The 20962-nt window shown below is 48.4% G+C and overlaps 1 protein-coding gene across 1 annotated transcript in view; it reads left to right on the top strand.

Moving 5' to 3' along the window:
* The window catches only part of efnb3b (ephrin-B3b), a 117303-nt gene extending 97243 nt beyond the window's left edge, over positions 1-20060 (top strand). The window contains 3 exon segments of the mRNA XM_080792976.1: positions 3519-3611; positions 10822-10890; positions 17260-20060. Coding sequence (XP_080649102.1) covers positions 3519-3611; positions 10822-10890; positions 17260-17774 — 677 coding nt within the window. The 3' untranslated portion in view covers positions 17775-20060.
* The last annotated feature ends 902 nt before the right edge of the window (positions 20061-20962 follow it).

The following is a 20962-nucleotide window of genomic DNA, read 5'->3' as shown; positions in this document are numbered from 1 at the left end:
AAAAGAGCTCATAGCGCGGCACCGAGTGCCATTGCTACGAGCTTGTAGATCTGCTATTCTTGAAAAATCTTGAAAATGTGTCGCAAATTTTGGAATATATATTCTTTCAGAGCGAACGTTTTTAACTCACATCTTTGCTTCTTGGGGGGGGGGTCCCTGGAACAGCATATTTTTAGATAGGGGTCGGGAGGCCAAATACATATAATTTTTGGGGTCCTGAAATAGTTTGAACACCTGCACTGACACATATAGAAACATAGGTTTTAATAGTTTCAACACCACTGACACATATAAAAACATAGGTTTTGTAGAAATGAGCTCAGGTCTAAATGAGTGGTTGTCGTCCATGAATGGATTCAGGCACGTTTAGGCGGGTCAGAACTTCCACATGTTGGTGTTCAGGTTCTGTTCTGTTTAGGCGGGTCAGAACTTCCACATGTTGGTGCCAAAATCCAGAAAAATGCAGAAGTAGAGCGTTCTTCTGGTGCTTCAGACGCCAGTGAGCAACTTCCATTGAAATGGATCTCTCTCTCTCTCTCTCTCTCTCTCTCTCTGCTTAGCTACAGACATGCTAATTTACAACCTTGGGAGAGAAAAAAAGAAAAAAGAACATGATTTCTTTTCCCATAAAGGATTCAAGGCTACTATAGTGTTATACGAGGGACAGAATAGATGTGGACCGACAGGGATGAAGAGGTGGATACCAGGGATATTTTGTACAGTGATAAGTCTGCGTGAAATCTGCTTAAAGCATTTCTAAAGAGCAATGTTTTCCTGTGAAGATGAATTGAAGCGATGAGTGCAGATACAGTTCGCGTGTATAAACGCGCGGGTGAAAACAAAACCGTTGCCTTACAAAGGATTAGTGCTAGAATCATTGTGTACTGACTGTCACCACTGCTACGTGTTCTTCTACATACCGTGAGAACCTGTCACTTCTCAGGGTTTTTCAAAAGTATAGTATAGTCTCTCCGAGACATGTCCTGTCTCGTGAAATAGGACATTTATTAAGTTATTTAACCCATTCTGACCTGAGATCAGATTCATACGAGGTTTCCACTGGACACACACTGGTCTGATTAACCCATTCTGACCTGAGATCAGATTCTAAAAAATGTCAGTCGTTCTTCGATTTTTCAAAAATAGCAGACCTACAAGCTCGTAGCGCGCCACTCGGTGGCGCGCTATGAGCTTGTAGATCTGCTATTTTTCAATAGCTAAAGCATAACATGATGTTGACACCAAAATGGGTTCCCGGTCAGAATGGGTTAAGTTATTTAAGCAAAACTGAAAGAATAAAAAAAGATTAAATACGAACATAAAAATGATTCTACCCAAAGCATATAGTCATTTTATACATTGTTGCCGTCAGACAGTCATTGTATACCTCCATATTTTAACTTTTTGTCGCAGAAGTAGCACAAATAGCAGATCTACATTATTGTGTCTTTGCTATTTTTTTTTAAATGTTTTGAAGTGAAAGTGGTTGAGCTCATCTGTAGGTCTCTATAAATATCTAACCAATGAAAAGTGTGAATTAATAAGAGCTAGTAGTGACTACCGGTATAACTAATTACTACATTGGATCCAATGGAACGCCGGTTCTTTTTTTTTATTCCATTTCCTGAAAAGTATCAGTTTTCGCCCCAACAACAGTGGCGTTGTGTCTTAGTCCAAATTCCAATACCCCCAAAATCTCGGCCACTCGCTCACTCACACCCAGTCACTCCAGACGCGTTGCGGTGAAACTGGTGACCTGCCGAGATATGTGACCGTCTTGTGGACTTCGCATAACTTACATGGAGGTCTTTAAATAAGTGGCCTAAATACGTACAACTCTGCTAATCATAGGGCGGCTGTGGCTCAGGAGGTATAGAGCAGGTCGTCCAATGATCCCCGGGTCGGCGGTTCGAATCCCGGCACCTCCCACATGTCCACATGTCGAAGTGTCTTGCGGGCAAGACACTGAACCCTACATTGCCTCCAGTGAGTCGGTCGGTGTGAGATCGCCACCATTGGTGTGTGAATGTGGGAAGTGAGGATGCTGGCGTCTGTCTGTCTTTCTCTATGTATTTCTCTCTCTCTCTCTCTCTCTCTCTCTCTGCTGTCACTTCTCATCCATTCTCCGTGGCGTCGCACCTCTCTGCGTCTGTCCGGTGTGTGACCTCTGCGTCTGTGATCTATAATGCATGTGCTGACGTGCCTCATGTAGGCAGAGGTGTGATATTATAACTGGATTTCATGCTCACGTGGTCCGCACTGCCCCTCTCCCACACGCACGCACGCACGCACGCACGCACGCACGCACGCACATATGTGAAGAAGGTACCGAGCCCGGCTCTCTGGTGGTTTGATGGAAGCCTTTCGTGCGACGGTGAAACCCCCCCCCCCCTCTCTATAATTCAACTAATTGGAACGCAAGCGAAAAGCAGTAACACGAGGCGACAGAGGTCCACGTCACAGCACTTACACCATGCAGGGTTTTAACACTGCACTCATTCACCGCAAGCCTGCATTCACTTTCTCTATACGTACTAACGTATGTACTATAGTGCCATAGTCTCTGGGGCACTTTTATTTTAATTATTTTCCATAATATGAGGCGTTGATTGGATCTGCTGCTGTATACCGCTCTCCGTCGGGCCAATCTGGGGGTCACCCCCCCGCCCCCCCTTCCTTCATCCAGATATTTTGGCCCAGTCCAAACGCTAATGGGGGCCTTTATTAGCAGCGGGCCGGGTCCAACGCGACCACAGCAGGGGTGTTGATGGATACCAGTGGGCTTGCTAAATTTTTTATTTTTTTATTTAAAGGGTGCTTCTGGTGGAATATATATATTATATATATATAATTATATACATAATTATTATTATTTTTGTATCGCCTGCGTCACTGCCGCGTCAGAATGGCAGACCACTATGAATGGCCACCATTGTTGTTACGTTACGTACGAGAAAGAGAGAGAGAGAGAGAGTGACTTCTGACTTTCACATGTGAGTTTCCGGTGTGCGTGTGCGTGTGTGTGTGTACGTGTGCGTGTGCGTGTGTGTCTGTGTACGTGTGCGTGTGTGCGTGTGTGTGTACGTGTTCGTGTGTGTGTGTGTGCGTAGTGTAACAATCGACCCAAATGGACCCTCCGCGGGGTCTATAATGACATCCCCAAAATAGGGCGGCCAGCTTGCAAGTGGTCAAAATAAGTCTTTTGGAAAGAAAATGTTCTCTGCTTTGGGGAAACACGTGCGCACACACACACACACACACACACACACACACACACACACACACACACACACACACACACACACACACGCACAGTACAAAGTACTGAAAATGTTTTATTGCAATTATAATGTGTGGCAGTCACCAAAAAATCCCAAAGGCACACCTGGACTTATCTCTCCCGACACCATGTGCCTCTCTCTGTGTCCACCATCTGGGAGCCACTGCCCTAGTATCCATAATTGATCCATTTTCTGTGTCCTCTCTCTCTCTCTCTCTCTCTGTCTCTCTCCCTGCAGCTACATCAGACGGGACGCGCCAGGGCCTGGAGAGTATGAGGGGAGGAGTGTGTGCCACACAAGGCATGAAGGTGGTCCTAAAAGTGGGACAGAGTAAGTCCTCTCTCTTCCTCAGTCTCTCTCTCTCTCTCTCTCTCTTCCTCAGTCTCTCTCTCTCTCTCTCTTCCTCAGTCTCTCTCTCTCTCTCTCTCTCTCTCTCTACACCAGTTGTTCCGATTTTCCGAAACGTTTTAGCGAAATTTGATATCCTCCCCCCTGGACCCACTATAGGGAAAATAGCCGATTTAGTGGAGTAGAAGTGAAACAGTTGGAAGTTGGAATTACTCAAGTACATACAGTACAGTATATATACCTCTAAATTGTACAGTACTTCATGGTTACTTTAAGCCCGGCCCGGCCTGCGGACCACAGGGCTAATAGCGTCTCCCGTGGCCAAGAGGGACTCCCGTAAATTGGGAGCGCGGTGTAGAGGTTTGATTTCCCATGCGGGAGACGTTTTTTTTTTTTGCGTTTGAATCCATTAAGGTGATTACGTTTGGTCTAGCTGGTCTTGGGAATGGAGGGTGAGTGTAACAGAGTATCCCTGTCTGACCCCACCAGCCTAACATGTCCCTTAACCCATTCTGACCTGAGATCAGATTCATACGAGGTTTCCACTGGACACACACTGGTCTTGATTAACCCATTCTGACCCGAGATCAGATTCTAAAAATGTCAGTCGTTCTTCGATTTTTCAAAAATAGCAGACCTACAAGCTCATAGCGCGCCACTCGGTGGCGCGCTATGAGCTTGTAGATCTGCTATTTTTCAATAGCTAAAGCATAACATGATGCTAACACCGAAAGGGGTTCCCGTTCAGAATGGGTTAATGGCTATACGGCCATGCATGGAGTCCCCTGTGGATGGTTTTAACGCAGAACGCTTGTTCATTAATTATTGTTCAGGCGACTTAGCAACTGTTATAGTGCCCAAACCAAGACGAATTCAGAAGTAGAGCGTCCTTCCGGGTGCTTCAAAGGCCAGTGAGCTGCAGGCGCGTCGACTCCTGAGGGCTGAAGCACCCTCTGACACAATACTAACTCACATTGCTCCCACTGACACAATACTAACTCAAACTGCACCCACTGACACAATACTAACTCAAACTGCTCCCATTGACACAATACTAACTCAAACTGCTCCCTCTGACACAATACTAACTCACATTGCTCCCATACTGACTGAAGGCTGACGTTATAAGAACTATTCTTCGCCTGCCAGTGAGCAACTTTCATTGAAATGAATAGCTGGGGGCAGCTAGGGGCAGTTCACCCGTTAGTTTATATAATAACGCAATGGTGGATACACTGTAGTACACATTCATGCACACGTACGGTATGCAAGTTGGCTTAAACACGAGACCCATGCGAGTGCGTCAGCCCGCACACAGAGTCACACACGCCATTAATACATCCTGGACGGGAACCCCTTTTGGTGTTTTAAGCCCTATGTTATACTCTAGCTATTGAAAAATAGCAGATCTACAAGCTCGTAGCGCGGCACTCGGTGCCGCGCTACGAGCTTGTAGATCTGCTATTTTTGAACAATCTTGAAAAAATGTGGCCCTGGAAAAACATATTTTCAGATGGGGGTCGGCGGCCAATTACATATAATTGTTGGGGTCCTTGACATGAAATATTGAGCACCACTGATATAGAAACATACGTACGTATAGGTATTTCAGAAAACTGTCATGATTTAGAAGACATTTTTTTTATTTCGACGTCAGGCCTAAATGGGTTAAAAGGGCCTAATATACTTTGCAGTGCGCGTGGCAACAATATCGAGACTATATACAAGCTCACAACGTGTCGCAGTGCGGTGCGGCGTGGGCTTGTAGATCTGACATTTCCAGTATGCGACACCGACGATATGCGCAGCCGAGCATATGAAGTCAGTCTGCACGTACTGTACAGTACAAAGCCTGCATGGCAGCAAATGGCTGATAACAACAAAATGACTGTATTTTCCACCTTGAAGTACACCGTAAGCGCTTTTTAATGACTCGTACACGCGCAACACTTGTAATTTGTTAGGGAGGGGGAAAAAAAGCGCTCCCCGGTAATGACCCGCCCCCGTGCATGCAGCGCTTTATAAGAAAGCAGCGGAAAAAAGGGCCGTTCAAGCAATTTACCTGACCTGCACATTACCAACACATAATAGCACCTGTCCTTCACACGACCCGCACACACACACACACACACACACACACACACACACACACACACACACACACACACACACACACACACACACGTAGGCACATACACACGTAGGCACACACACACACACACAGTGAACACACATGCACGCAGGGAAACAAACTCACAAACAACTCAAGGCCGCTCAGACACCCACTAACACATGCTTGCACACATGCACTTGCACACACACACACACACACACACACACACACACACACACACACACACACACACACACACACACACACACACACACACACATACACACACACACACACAGTGCTGTTATCGTGTTGTATTGAATGGAGTTGTGGATGCTATCAGGGCAACATCAGTCTAGTCAGCTAGAGAATTTCCACCTCCGTTCTATTCTCTCTCTCTCTCTCCCTCCACCCCCCCTCTCCCTCTCCCTCTCTCCCCCCCCCCCCCCCTCTCTCTCTCTCTCTCTCTCTCTCCCTCTCTCTCTCCCCCCCCCCTCCCTCCACCCCCCTCTCTCTCCCCCTCTCTCTCTCCACCCCCCCTCTCTCTCCCCCTCTCTCTCTCCCTCTCTCCCCCCCTCTCTCCCCCTCTCTCTCTCCCTCCACCCCCCCCCCCGCCTCCTCCTGTGCCTCCCCTCATGTCCGTCACACATGCTGCTCCTCTCTATTCTCCTCTCTGTCGTAAACCCCCGGTCCCGTCCTCCATTTATCCCCCCAGCCGGTTCGTTTCGGCCCATCTCTCTGCCCTTTGTCTTCCTTTCTTTACTCCCTCTATCATTCCTTTTGTCCGTCCGTCTGTATTTTCAGAATGTGCAAAATATCATCAAGACCTGCCAAAAATACCTTTCAGTCAAAATCACCTGTTGACTATATACATGACAATTAGTCGACTAGAACTAAATGAAACTAAAACACAAAAACATTTCAGATGAATTAAATATGACTAAATTATACTTCAAACTACTCAAAAGACTGACTAAAACTAAATTGCCTTCCCCCCCCCCCCCCCCCTCCCTCATTCATTTCCAGTCATTTGCTTTTTCTTGTCATGTTCTTTCGAGGCCTGTTTTCATTCATGTGGCATTCTGGCTGACTTCTGTTGTCAAATTCCCCTCATCACCTCCTGTTGACTCTTTCTCCCCTCCCCCCCCCCCCCCCCTCCCTCCCTCCCCCCTCCCTCCCTCTCTCACTGCCTCTCTTCCTTATACTTTCATTTCTCATCCTCGCTTTCCTCTCTCGCATTTTCCTCTTATACTCTGTCACTCATTATCTCTATTTATTTCTCTCTCGCTCTCTCTCTCTCTCTCTCTCTCTCTCTCTCTCTCTCTCTCAGTGTGTGTTGTGGTCTCTCTCTCTCTCTCTCTCTCAGTGTGTGTTGTGGTCTCTCTCTCTCTCTCAGTGTGTGTGTTGTGGTCTTATCTCCTGTGTGGCTGAAAGGTCACGTCTTGCTTTGTTTGTCGTCTAAATAAGCGCCGCGCGGCTCCTCATGGAGATCTGTGATGAGATATGGAACTCCACCGCTACGCACGCACACACACACACACACGCACACACGCGCACAAACACACACACATGCACACGCTGACGCGCACGTCTGTCTGTCTGTCTGTGTGACTGCGCTGTCGACGGCTCCCGCTGACCACACAGTGCTTCCTATTGATCCAGACCGCAACCACTCCCTAACGTTTTGATTGGCTGGCTGTCATCAGGGAGCCAATAGCCCTCTCTCTCTCTCTCTGTCTCTCTCTCTCTCTTTCTAAATGTCAGTTAGTGTAGGATGCTAGACGCACACACACACACACACACACACACACACACACACACACACACACACACAGCGCGCACACACAGCCAGTGTACATGTCAGAATGCCGTAAACGGTTTATGATGACGGTTGTGCCTGTGTGTACCTCCTGTACACGTGTGTGCACATACGTATGTGTGTATCTATACATGCGTGTGTGTGCGTGCGTGCGTGTGCATGTATGTGTGTGCGTGCGTGCGAGATACCTAAACTAACTGTAATGCCATGGCCATCAGAGGGCTCGTTGGACAGATGGTCAGATTGAGTGATGTCAGATGACAAGGCGTTATGGGCCTGTGTGAAGCCATCAAACCAACAGCCCCTCTTTAGTTCCCCATTCAGGCACATTGAGACGCACACACGCACACACACACACGCACGCACACACACACACACACACACACACACACACACACACACACACACACACACACACACACACACACACACACACACACACGCAGGGCGTCCAGTTCAATCAATATGTGCTTCCCTGTAATGGCAGTGGAAGGAGAATAGAGCCTCTATTAAAGATCATCTCTCTCTCTCTCTCTCTCTCTGTCTCTCTGTCTCTCTCTCTCTCTCTCTCTCTCTCTCTCTCTCTCTCTCTCTTTGTGTTACAGTATGTGCTATAGTAGGAATGGTAGTGTTCAGTGCTGTGCTTCAGATCAGATGTGGGTACACACAGTACGCATACTGTAGGCCCTCATGTATCAACTCAGCAGACGGCAAAAAATGGGTGCACGGCATTTACCATTTCCGCAAAACCTTGAACTTTAACGTGAGCCAGGACAAAAATCGCGTCGGGAGCTGTCGTATAGGCTTTGTCCTGTTTTTCTGTCGTACACAAGCGGAGCAGCGTTGTCTGACCTGCTGACATGCTGTCACAGGCATCTAAACATATGTATTCACTCCTAAAATGTTAATATAAAACTGTACATGTAAAAAATATAAAATAAAAAGAGAGATGTCCAACTTTACAAGCAATTACATATATTCAGGCATAAATGGACTGCACGCCTTTATTTCCAAGTGACAATGACAAGCATACAGCTTGCCTATTTGCTATTGTAGGCTATAGGGCGCTTAATCATTCACCATTTAAATAAGTGCTTTGACAGTACATTCAGATAAAAGCGAGGACGGGATCGCAAGCCTTCATCCATATGTTTATGATTCGTTCATCAATGATCAAATCACTCCATAAACGTTGACTATATGACTGCCTTGACGACATGCTATCTCTCATGCAGGCATCACTCACCCACAGCACTTATCACAGCAGTGCGCAGTCTCACTGATCGCCTTCGCCGTGCACTGCATGCGCACGAATGGGTGAAATTAATACAGGCCTAGCCTACAAATGTATTCCATTCATGGCGCTGCGATGTGTCATGTAGCCTTGAGGTGCGTGCGTGCGTGCGTGCGTGCGTGCGTGGACATTACAGCCAGACAAGCGAGGCGAGAGGGAAACCATGTAGGGTAGGCCTACATGCTGTTGTTTCATTCATGCAGGTGTTCGTTCTTTATTTATTTAAGATACAACACACCAGTTGCCGTTGGGCTTGCAAGTTGCGTGTGCGTGCGTGCGTCTGTGTGTGTGTATGAGAGAGGTGCGGGGGGGGGGTGACTATGGTTTCCAAGGTCGTACTGCAGTTGTTCATGTCGCAAAAACGAGGGCGAGGCTTGATTTCATAGGGCGTGCCAGATAGATTTCAGCCGTCACATTTATTAACGTCAGAACGAAATTAAGGAAGGATCAGATGTTTGCGATCACTTTATAAATGCCGTGGCGACGTCGGTGTACTATACGAAACCTGCACTCGAATTTGGGGCAGATTTTACACTCAATTGATAAATGAGGGCCATAGTGGTCAGGGCTGTGCTTCAGATCAGATCAGATGTGGGAACACACAGTACACACAGTACCATGCATAGTGTTCAGGGCTGTGCTTCAGATCAGATCAGATGTGGGAACACACAGTACACACAGTACCATGCATAGTGTTCAGGGCTGTGCTTCAGATCAGATCAGATGTGGGAACACACAGTACACACAGTACCATGCATAGTGTTCAGGGCTGTGCTTCAGATCAGATCAGATGTGGGAACACACAGTACACACAGTACCATGCATAGTGTTCACGTAACACTCAGTTAACCTCATTAAGCGTACTCATGTCATTATAGGCGTGAGAGTCTTCCAGTATGTGCCCATAGGTCCCTTATGCTTAATTTATACACGGCACATCAAATCGAATCAAATCGAGCTTATTTATAGAGCACATGCAGTCATTTAAAAAGACAACGTGCATGCGGTGTGTTCCAGAGGGATGTACATGTGCAGCACAAGATAAACAGCACAACAGAACAGTGAAATATGAAACAACGTTGAAACGGGAGGCACGCTAGACAGTCTGTAATGAAACGCACAAAAACAAAAACAACAAAAGCAGCATCAGACAACAACATATCAAACGGAAACAATGAGATGAAGCCAAAGCAACGTGTCAGGGGGGGGATTGGAATGCTGGTGAACTGAACAGGGTCTGTGGGAGCTATAGGGCATTCACTTCTATAGTCATTTTTACTAGTTGACTAGTTGCCTATAGTTTACTAGTCGACTAGTTGTTTGACCACTTGTTTTTTTTGGAAATACATAATTATACATTTAAAAACTGTGCACATTGGTGACTATAACTATAATCTACCTGATCTTGAGGCCTACAAAATCGGGGAAAAAAACCGTATCAACTAGTCAACTAGTACCAGGAAGGTCGACTAGTGGATTAACTAGTCGACTTTTAAACTAGTTGACTAGATGCTTAATGCCCTACTGGGAGCCTGGATTGGATTTAACGATGGAGTGCCGTGTTTCCCCCCCCCCCCCCTCTAAAACATCAGGTATTATGATTATACTAGGAGGAAGATTTATTTCTAAAAAGTGTACGGACAGTGTTAAAATTGTTTTTTGTGGCCACACCCACGAGGTCATTAAGTATACCTGGTCTTCACCTTAAAAGATTCAATCAGATAAGACGTCCAGTACAGTACAGTACAGTACAGTACAGTACATCGCCAAAGACAGTACAGCGGTTAAAAATCACACTCCTGCGAAGTGAGGGGCGCCTCACTTCTTCATACAAACATGGTACTATATGTTTGTTTAAAGTGTTCTAAACAAACATTAGTAAGTCCATAGACTTGGCTGCCACATATGTGGGTTTCTTTGTGTGTCCCCGTGAGTCACCACTCAAACTGATCTGTACCTCTTTCAGGCCAATATGGACTGCCCCCGAAGAGCAAACCTGAGCAGACCGCGGGACGCGCCACCAACAGGAACCCAGGTGTGTGTGTGTGCATGTGTGCATGTGTGCGTATGTGCGTGCGTGCGTGCGTGCGTGTGTGCGTGCATGCGGCCATGTACTGTAGTGTAGATAACCCACCCGGTGTTAACGCTGTTATAACTATAGGACACAACCTTTAGAATACCACAGATAGATAAACAAAGTGAAAGATGGACAGTTAGAGATCAACATGATGTCTGTCTGTGTCTGTGTCTGTGTCTGTGTCTGTGTCTGTGTCTGTGTCTGTGTCTGTGTCTATCTATGGATGGATGGATGGATGGATGGATGTCATGGATGGATGGATGGATGGATGGATCATAGACGGATCATCGGATCATGGCGAGATGGATCATGACAGAGATAAGGAGACAGGGGGCACAGAAAGGCAAGGGATGGACGGAGGGAAGGAGGGAAGGAGGGAAGGAAGGAGGGAGGTAGGGAGGGAGGGAGGAGAGGAGACGAGGCTGCTGGGTGCGTCAGCGGGGCGACAGATGGAGAATGCACGGCGGCGACATCTGTGGATCTCTCAATTTAATTCCCTCTTTTTTTTCCTCTCCTCTCTTCCTCGCTGGGCTGATTCCCCCTTTTCCTCCTCTCTGCACGCCACGCGGCCCTCAGAGCTAAGTGCTGCAGGCAAGGAACGGATGGCTAATAGCCGCCCTGGGAGGAGAGAGGCACGCACACACACACACACACACACACACACACACACACACACACACACACACACACACACACACACACACACACACACACACACACACACACACACACACACAGATGTACGGGGAAGAGATTGGGAAGAGAGGGAGACGGAGAAAGTGGTTTGAGAGTGGGGAGCGAGGGGCGGAGGCGGGGGGTGTGTGGGGGGTTGGGGGGGGGGGGGCTAGACCGCAGGCGACATTTCAAAGAGTTATTATTGTCATTAGTTTTGGGCGGCCTGGTTTCTCTCGCGCTCCGCAGAGAGAAATGGAGGGAGAACGAGGGGAAAAACGGAGGAGAGGGGAAGAGAGAGGGAGGGATAGAAGTGAGCGAGAGGAGGTGTGGAGTGGAGCGGGCGGGGCGGACATGGATTCAGGGGTGTTGGAAAGCAGAGAGAACGCGGAGAGGCGAGCCACCCGAGTGAGGGATTCTGCCGTTCAGGCCTGGATCATTCCACGGTCCAGGCCGTGCTGGCCGTTTGGGGCTTTATTCTTGCCTTTATTTGATAGGTACTGTAAGCTGACATGAAACGGGGGGCAGAGAGATGGGGAGTGACACCCGGGACAGGTTCTCGTTCCTCTCCTGTCAATCGTGCGATGAGCCATATTGAGCCACAAGTCACTCACCGCCAAAACAAATACAATAAAATAATAGAAATTTAAAATTGTTTAGTGCAAAATTTGTTTGTGCAAAAACAAACATTCAGCCCAAAGAAGGAGAATTGAAGCTCAGATTGAGGTGTTTGAACAGAACGTCGATGTTAGGGGCTCATGAAAGAAATCATCGCTATACCTCGCCGTTACAATATTAACGCTTCTGATGATTGTAAAGTGACATTAGTTAGAGGCCATTTAGCTTCCGGGTTCATTTGGGGTGAATTTCGGGGGTTTTCAAAATAAAAGACCACCGCTGTTACGGCCAGTGGTGAGGGACTTTAGACAGTAGTTTGCAGGCTTAGTACAATACAAGGTCTGCTAGGAGGAATAATAACTTTAACTTTAACTAATAACTTTGCTACAAGGAAAACATGCACATGTGATACTCTTTGTTTGCTCTTTGTTGCACTCTATATTCTATCCGGTTTGGCTTGCCGATTGATGTTATATTATATATTTGCTGCTGCATTGTCTGAAGGTACATAAGTTTTACTCTTATGTACCTGTACACAAGATTAACGATAAAGCACGACCTTGAACCTTGAGGATGAAACCAAGAAAGCCATTCTGCTTAATTGTTTCCCTACTCAATTCATCAAAAACCATTCATGACAGACAAATAATATACACAATACTATGCAGAAACATCATATAAACGAGTAGGAAACAGAAAAAAAAAGTGCAGGTTGACGTTTTACTGGGGCCAGTCCCGAATTGCAGCCACCTGCTCTTTTCGAGCGGATTTGAAAGAGAGTAGGGACTCATACTTCTCTATGGCTGTTGGTAGAGAGTAGGGACTCATACTTCTCTATGGCTGTTGGTTGGTTGAAAGAGAGTAGGGACTCATACTTCTCTATGGCTGTTGGTTGGTGGGCATTCCACATTCTGGTGGCATAGCAGGAGAACCAATTGGGTTTCCTTGAAATTAAAAAGGTTTGACAGCCACTGTCTGTCATATGGGGGCTATTTTGCTGGCTTTGTTGAGTGTCTACGACTGGCCGGTAGGACTCGACAGCAAACAACACACGTATACACACACACACACACACACACACACACACACACACACACACACACACACACACACACACACACACACACACACACACACACACACACACACACACACACACACAGGAATGTCTGCGGGCAGGAATTAATTGGCACAACGGCTAAATTGGGGAGAAAAAGAAAGGAAAATAATGGAGGTATATATTTCGGTCTTATTTCTGTGCCGTGAGATTTCGTCTTGCCCTTTTGCTTGTGTGCCTCGATCGGACGGACACGGAAAACTTTTGCAACCCACACTCTGCGACAACAGAATAGAGACAACGAGAGGAGAGAGAGGGAGGGAGAGAGAGGGAGAGAGAGAGGGAGAGAGGGAGAGAGAGAGAGGGAGAGAGGGAGAGAGGGAGAGAGAGAGGGAGAGAGAGGGAGAGAAGGGGTGAAGTGAGAGGCGGATAATAAAGAGAGCTGGTGAAGGCGTCGGCGGTAATGGAGATGGAGAGCGAGGGATGTCGGGTTAATGGAGGGAGGAAGAGAGCGCCGGGGCGAGCAGGGAGCGGAATCGACGTCTGGCATTAGTGATGCCGTTCCCCGGCTCAGGGGGGAGGAGGGGGGGGGGGGGGTGTTTGGTGGTACGTGCAGTGCGTGTGTGTGTGTGCGTGTGAGCACAAGCGCATGCCCGTTTCCATATCAACGTGCATGGTTGTGTGTCTGTACACATTAGTGTATACGTGTGTGTGTGTGTGCGTGCGCCGGTGTGCAAGGGCTATACGATGCATGACACTGTGTGTGTGTGTGTGTGTGTGTGTGTGTGTGTGTGTGTGTGTGTGTGTCACAGGGGTGTCATACGCAGAGCCAGGTTAGATGTCTGTGTATATGTGCACAATAGCCCCAGAGGTAGAGGGCAGCACGTATAGACCAAGGGCAGGAGTAAATGAAATGGAGAGAGAGACACACACACAGAGAGAGAGAGAGAGAGACGGAGACGGACAGACAGAGAGAGAGAGAGAGAGAGAGAGGCAGGGAGGCGCGGCACAGGGAGTCGACAATGTGTGCCAAGAATAATGATAGAGCAATCCACAGGCGCTGTGATGCACAACCTCACATTACCACCGCTAACCACACTGCCACACACATCCACACGCTCCACCAGCAAGGCTGATCAGTGCCACACACATCCACACGCTCCACCAGCAAGGCTGGTCACTGCCACACACATCCACACGCTCCACCAGCAAGGCTGGTCACTGCCACACACATCCACACGCTCCACCAGCAAGGCTGATCAGTGCCACACACATCCACACGCTCCAACAGCAAGGCTGATCAGTGCTGGAAAAAGTACTCACGTTTTTGCCAGGTGCTTGGAGAGCGCCTGGACTTACATGTGCTACTTCTCTACCACGCTGCTACGCTGGTATCAATTTATTTGGGCGGAGGTTGCGGGATTTGGGGCGGAAGTATACCTCTCAAGAAAATATGGCTGCCTCTATGCCAATTGCTGACTTGCCCATAACACCCCATGGTCTGAACGGCTGCTGTTGTGTGAGGGTTTTGTAGTGAGAAGGGGAACTCGAATGGCAACAGAAGCTAGTGTTATGAGCTAACTGAGAGCTTGCTGCACCTGGCAGTTATTATGACTGAGTCAATTGTGCAATTTAGAAGAGTACTAGTAAACGTCCGGAGTTCTTAATTTCCTTGAGTAAAAGCACAAAGTGTTCAAATGTGTAAAATGTCAAAAACAATATTTTGAAAATCTACAAGCATTGTGAGCTTGTAGATAGTCTAATAATAATAATAACTTGGATTTCTATAGCGCCTTTCAAGAAACCCAAGGACGCTTTACAAGACAAAACAACACAAAACAGGTTGAAATGGCCGTAATGTATTCACCCACACATACTGTATATAGACCCTGGTGCACCTGCTGAGTTCTGACCCGACCCCCTGAGGTGAGAACCGTGGGTTTCAGAGTTATTATGTCCCACACACTGACACACACACACACACACACACACACACACACACACACACACGGAATGAAAGACAAATAATTCCTCTATTTGCCTTCCTGTCAGGCAGGCAGGCAGGCAGACACAGACAGACAGACAGACAGACAGACAGACAGACAGACAGACAGACAGACAGACAGACAGACAGACAGACAGACAGACACGCTGTGTGGTCTTCTGGTATAGGAGCTGAGCACTCTGGGTTGTCTTCATGTGGTCGCCTGTAATGCAAAGTAAACATGGCTGTTTGGGTTAAAGAAATATACTGTATGTTACCTTGACACACACTGTGGCCAAGCCAGACCGTGCACACGCGCACGCAGGCATGTACGCACACAGCACTCACAAACTCTTGCACGAACTCATGCATGCATTTTAAAATGGCAATTTGAGACCATTTTCAACCCTAACCCTAAAGTCTGAATTCTACTTTACTTGCACGTCAGTGAAAACATGTGAGTTTAGCAGATTGGCTATTTTCGGGCCTGACCCCCTTGGCTCAACCCAACCCCTAAACCTAACCTCTAAATAGGTTGATGTTTGTCCTGATTGTAAGCATAACACCCCTTTACCCATCTCCACCTTAGCTATACCATCATACCTTTAAATCCGGGAAAGCAATTGTGCCATTTTAGTTGTTACTACAGTAGGCAACTTTTTGTGTTTTTGAGTGGTGCTAGCCACTATGTGTAGGCCTACAGTTTTGGACATATGAGGTTTCCACCCGACAGAGATTTTTTTTTCTTCATAAAACGTATTTAGAAGGTGTTTTTAGAATCGACCTCAGGTCTGAAAGGGTTAACCACACAACATCCATTTTCTCTGGTGAGGAAGAGGAACATCGCCCTCATACAATGTTTATTATTTCCCCAGCGTCTATAATTGTGGGGACATTTGGCCCTCGTAAGTAACAGCATAGCTGTGATGCACATACTCTGCATACATATCCCTTTTATATGCATCGCTGTCCACTTAGTCACGTCAATAAAGAGACCGCACATAATCCACTGTGAGATTTGCTGCATACTTGCCTTGCATTCCACTGGGCTGAGTTCCTGTGTGTCCCTCGCTGGCCGGGGCCCGGCCAGGCCCAGGCCCGGCCCGGCCCGGCCCGGCACCATTACTCATGTTATTGTGGTATATTATGGAACCGTATAACGATCGCTATGTGTATTTAGAAAAGCCTGTGCAAACAAAAGTTGTGAAAGCAGAGAGCGTCACGTTGCCCTTTATAACCGCCATGATTGATATCAGTATTCCGAGGGAAAGGAAAACACGTTGTGAAAGTGGCCCGCCGATGCCGCCGCCGCCGCGGATGTCGTTAGCGCGCTCCGGCAGCTAGCTACTGATGTAACCCAACGCGGCGCTGGGAAAGCACCCCAGTACGAGAGTCATAGTATACATTCTCCACCTTTAAAATACTCAATATTCAAAAGTGCATGCTTTTAAAAGTATTCACATTACAAAAATAGGTTTTAACATTCACTGCCACCTATTCATTATTTAACCCATTCTGACCGGGCACCCGTTTTGGTGTTAGCATCATGTCGTGCTTTAGCTACTGAAAAATAGCAGATCTACAAGCTCATATCGCGCCACCGAGTGGCGCGATACGAGCTTGTAGGTCTGCTATTTTTGAAAAATCGAAGAACGACTGACATTTTTAGAATCTGATCTCAGGTCAGAATGGGTTCATCAGACCAGTGTGTGTCCAGTGGAAACCTCGTATGAATCTGATCTCAGGTCAGAATGGGTTAAGTAATTCTTACTGGCCTACTTGGAACGATGAAAGTTGTTGGTTCTGGATAACTAGCTATTGGACCGACTCGCCCCACCGACTCCATGGGGTGAACGGTTCTGGAGTTACGTGGATTACAGACGTACGTACACACGTACTTACACACAGAGACGTGGTGCATTTATATTAGGATGCATTGTTGTATTGAGTTGACATTTGAACATTCCCCCCCCCTGTTTTCTCTGTGTCTCTCCAGGCAGCGCGGGTAACTCCACCCGAGGCGGGCCCACCACCAACGGCGGCGGAGGAGGAGCCGGGGGGGCGGGCGGCGAGAACGGCCCCCTGCCGCCGTCCAACATCGCCCTGATCGCAGGCGCCGCCGGAGGCTCCGCCTTCCTGCTGCTGGTGACGGCGGTCATCTGCGCCGTGTGCTACCGGCGGCGGCACGCCAAGCACTCGGACACGCACCACCCGCCGCTGTCGCTGTCCTCGCTCACCAGCCCCAAGCGGGGCCACGGCATGGGCATGGGCGGCATGGGGGGGATGGGCGGCATGGGGGGCATGGGGGGCGGCGGCATGAGCATGGGCATGGGCGGCGGCAGCTCCAACAACAACGGCTCGGAGCCCAGCGACATCATCATCCCGCTGCGGACGTCGGACTCGGCGTACTGCCCGCACTACGAGAAGGTGAGCGGCGACTACGGCCACCCCGTCTACATCGTCCAGGAGATGCCTCCGCAGAGCCCCGCCAACATCTACTACAAAGTATGAAGACGTCATGATGATGCTACGGCCCCGTCCCCCCCTCCTCCTCCTCCTCACCCCCCACCTACCCACCCCCTGCAGAGCTCCAACCAACATCTGCTATAAGTATGAAGACCACCGCTCTGCTGCTACGGCCCCCTCCTCACCCCCGAACCCACCGCAGAGCACCAACATCCACTACAAAGTCTGAAGACTTCATACTAACGCTACTACGGCCTCACCCTCCTCCTCCTCCTCCTCCTCCTCACCCCCACCCTCCCCTCGCAGAGCTCCCCGCCAACATCGACTACAGAGTATGAAGACGGACGGACCACCTGCTCTGCTGCTACAGCTGTCCTCCTCTCACCCTCCCAATGCCAACCAGAACACCCGAGTATACCCCCCTCCTCTCCCTCCTCCCTGTTACAACCCCCCCATGCCCCGCCTCTCCATACACTACCCGCAGCCCCCCCCCCCCCCAAGCACCAACAGTATTGTTCCTCTGCCCCCCCCCCCCTCCCCCCCCCCCCCCTCCCCCTGTGAGCTACCCCCCCATGCCACTACCTTTCCGCGTTTGATTGAAACCGCCGCTCCAGTCTCGCGCGACTGTGCCACTAAGTGTGTGTGTGTGTGTGTGTGTGTGTGTGTGTGTGTGTGTGTGTGTGTGTGTAAAGGGGGGGCAGGGGTAGTTATGCCAGGCAGGCATAAGACTCTCTTGTGCCACCCCTGGTTGCTCTGAGTCCCCCCCCCCCTCCCCCAGCCCCACACCAGAGCGTGAAGTGAAGGGGCGTGGTCACGCCACATGATGATGGGACCGAGAAGGTTGTGAGTCTGTCTGGTTAGAGAACTCTTTTCTAGAACATGAACTCTGAACTTTGAGACTGACATTTGAAATGACAGTATCAAAAAGAAAAATGTACAAAAAAACAGACAACGGACAAAAGAATACCGGACCCTACCACATCCTGTCACATGACCAACCGAAACCCTGCCCCCCCCTCAGAGCTCCGTCATCCAACCAGAGACTGGCCCCTGACACTAACTCACCAATAGGATTACTAGTTTGTTTGTGTTCGTTACAGAAAACAGCAGGGGCCTCGGACTCAGCCAGTCAGCCAATCAGCAAGCCGGGGCGATGGGGCAGCGGGGGGGGGGGGCAGTGACGCTGGCGCGAACACGCCCATCATGCCTGAGGAGGTCTGACCAATCCAGTGATAGTGACACTCAGAAACTTGTATATTTTAATAACGTGCGTGCGTGCGTATGTGCGTGTATGTGTGTGTGTGTGTGTGCGCGTGGGTGCACGCGTGCGTGCGCGTGCATGTGCGCGAGTGTGTGTGAGTGTGTGTCTGACCGTTTGCGTGAGCGTATGTGACTTGGATTATAATTATGGCACTGCTGTTTTACCTGAAATGTGCCTGCGCACAGTTTCAGTACAGCGAGTTTGTATATGAGCGTGCGTGCGTGTGTGCGTGCGTGCGTGCGTGCGTGCGTGTGTGCGTGCGTGCGTGTACCTTGTGCGTGTCAGTGTGTGTGTGAGTCAGCTTCATGTGAGTGGCCGTGTGTGTACGTGTGCGTTCTTTAGACCTGTCTTAAATACCAAAACACGAAATAGTGAGCGAATATTAAAAAAAAGTGAGATTTTTTTTTATCGCTATCAACACTTAATAGATTATATATATAAATATCCAGTAAATGATTTCTAGATGTTTTTTGTTCTGTTTTTATTGGTCTCTCTTTTATTACTCTCTCTCTGTCTCTCTCTCTCTCTCTCTTTCTATCTATTGTTTTATAATTTTTTTATCCACTCTGTAAAACCTACACTTAAGTCACTAGCATTTTTCTTTTTTTGCAACTTGTTGAATCCAGACCTTTGGTTGCATTCCTTCTTCATCTCTGCATTGTAAAGTAATTTAATCCCTTCCGTTGGGTTGTTGTTTTGTTTATGTCCTGGTTTATGTTCCTTCTTTTCTTTCCATCTCTCTCTGTCTCCCCTCCCCCTCCCCCTCCCTCTCCCCCACACCCTTTCTAGGGTCCCTGAACTCTCGTGTACATTCTTAGAGCTCCTTGTATACACTATGCTGTAGTTTTTTGAAGTTTTAGGCCTCGTTTGTTGAAGTGTTGAGGTAGAAAACCATCTATGAAAGTTTTATTTTTTATTTTCTCTTACAAAGTAAAAAAAAAAAAGAAGAAAAAAAAAAAAAAAAAAGGAAAACAATCTCGTTTCTTTTTGTTTTTGGTCGTTCAAACGCTTTTCCTTTCCTTTTTTCTCAAAGCAAAAAGAGTAAAGTGGAAGCGGGGCGACGGGTGAGACCGAGGGGGGGGTGGGGAGGGGGGGGGGGAGATGAAATGAAGAAATAGAAGCAGAAGAAGAAGAGAATTAAGTGAAACAGGAAGGGGGGGAGGGGGAGGGGGAGTCAAAGAGAGAGACAGAGAGACGTCTGGGGAGAGGAGGCATAAAGCGGTGCCTGAATGCACAACTTTTTCCTTGAAAAACGAAGAAAAAAAGGAGTGCGAGACTAAAGAAAAGTCTGTGTGGAGAAACACGGCGCTTAAAGAAGACGCTAACGGGTGCGGGTCGGGGGTGGGGTGGGGTGTGTGTGTGTGTGTGTGTGTGGGGGGGGGGGGGTTGGTGTGCAGGGGCAGAATGGAGAGATGGAACATTTCCCTGCAGGGAAGGAGAGAGAGAGAGAGAGAGAGAACCTGAAAGGGTGTGTGTTGGAGGAGAGGATAATGTCGCTGCCTTCAGTTTAAATGGATACCGCGGGAACCAAGTCTAAGCCCCTCCCCCCTCCATGAACAGCAGCGCCCATGTGAAGCTATAGGAAAATATTTCAGAATGGGGAGTGATGTCGCTGCACACATGCACATGCGCGCACACACACATGCGCGTGTGTGCACACATGCACATGCGCGCACACACACATGCGCGTGTGTGCTGTTTTCTTTACGGGGACCTCATCTCAGTCTACCTGACTTGCTTTCTCGCTGATTATAATGACACACACACACACACACACACACACACACAGAGGCACCACCCGTAAACACACTGATTGCTTCGGCGCTCAGCGAAAACAGTCTCCCACCCCCAGGCGGTCTCCCCACTCTATTTTACTCTGTAGCCTAACAACACACACATGATGTAAGCACACGCACACTAATGCACGTGCGCACACGCACACGCACACACAAACACACGGAGACCACTAATG

This window comes from Protomyctophum bolini (genome assembly GCF_963924005.1).
Source record: "Protomyctophum bolini genome assembly, chromosome: 20".
Taxonomy (NCBI): Eukaryota; Metazoa; Chordata; class Actinopteri; order Myctophiformes; family Myctophidae; genus Protomyctophum; species Protomyctophum bolini.
Note: the sequence above shows the minus strand (reverse complement) of the source record. Positions and strands in the feature narration are given on the sequence as shown.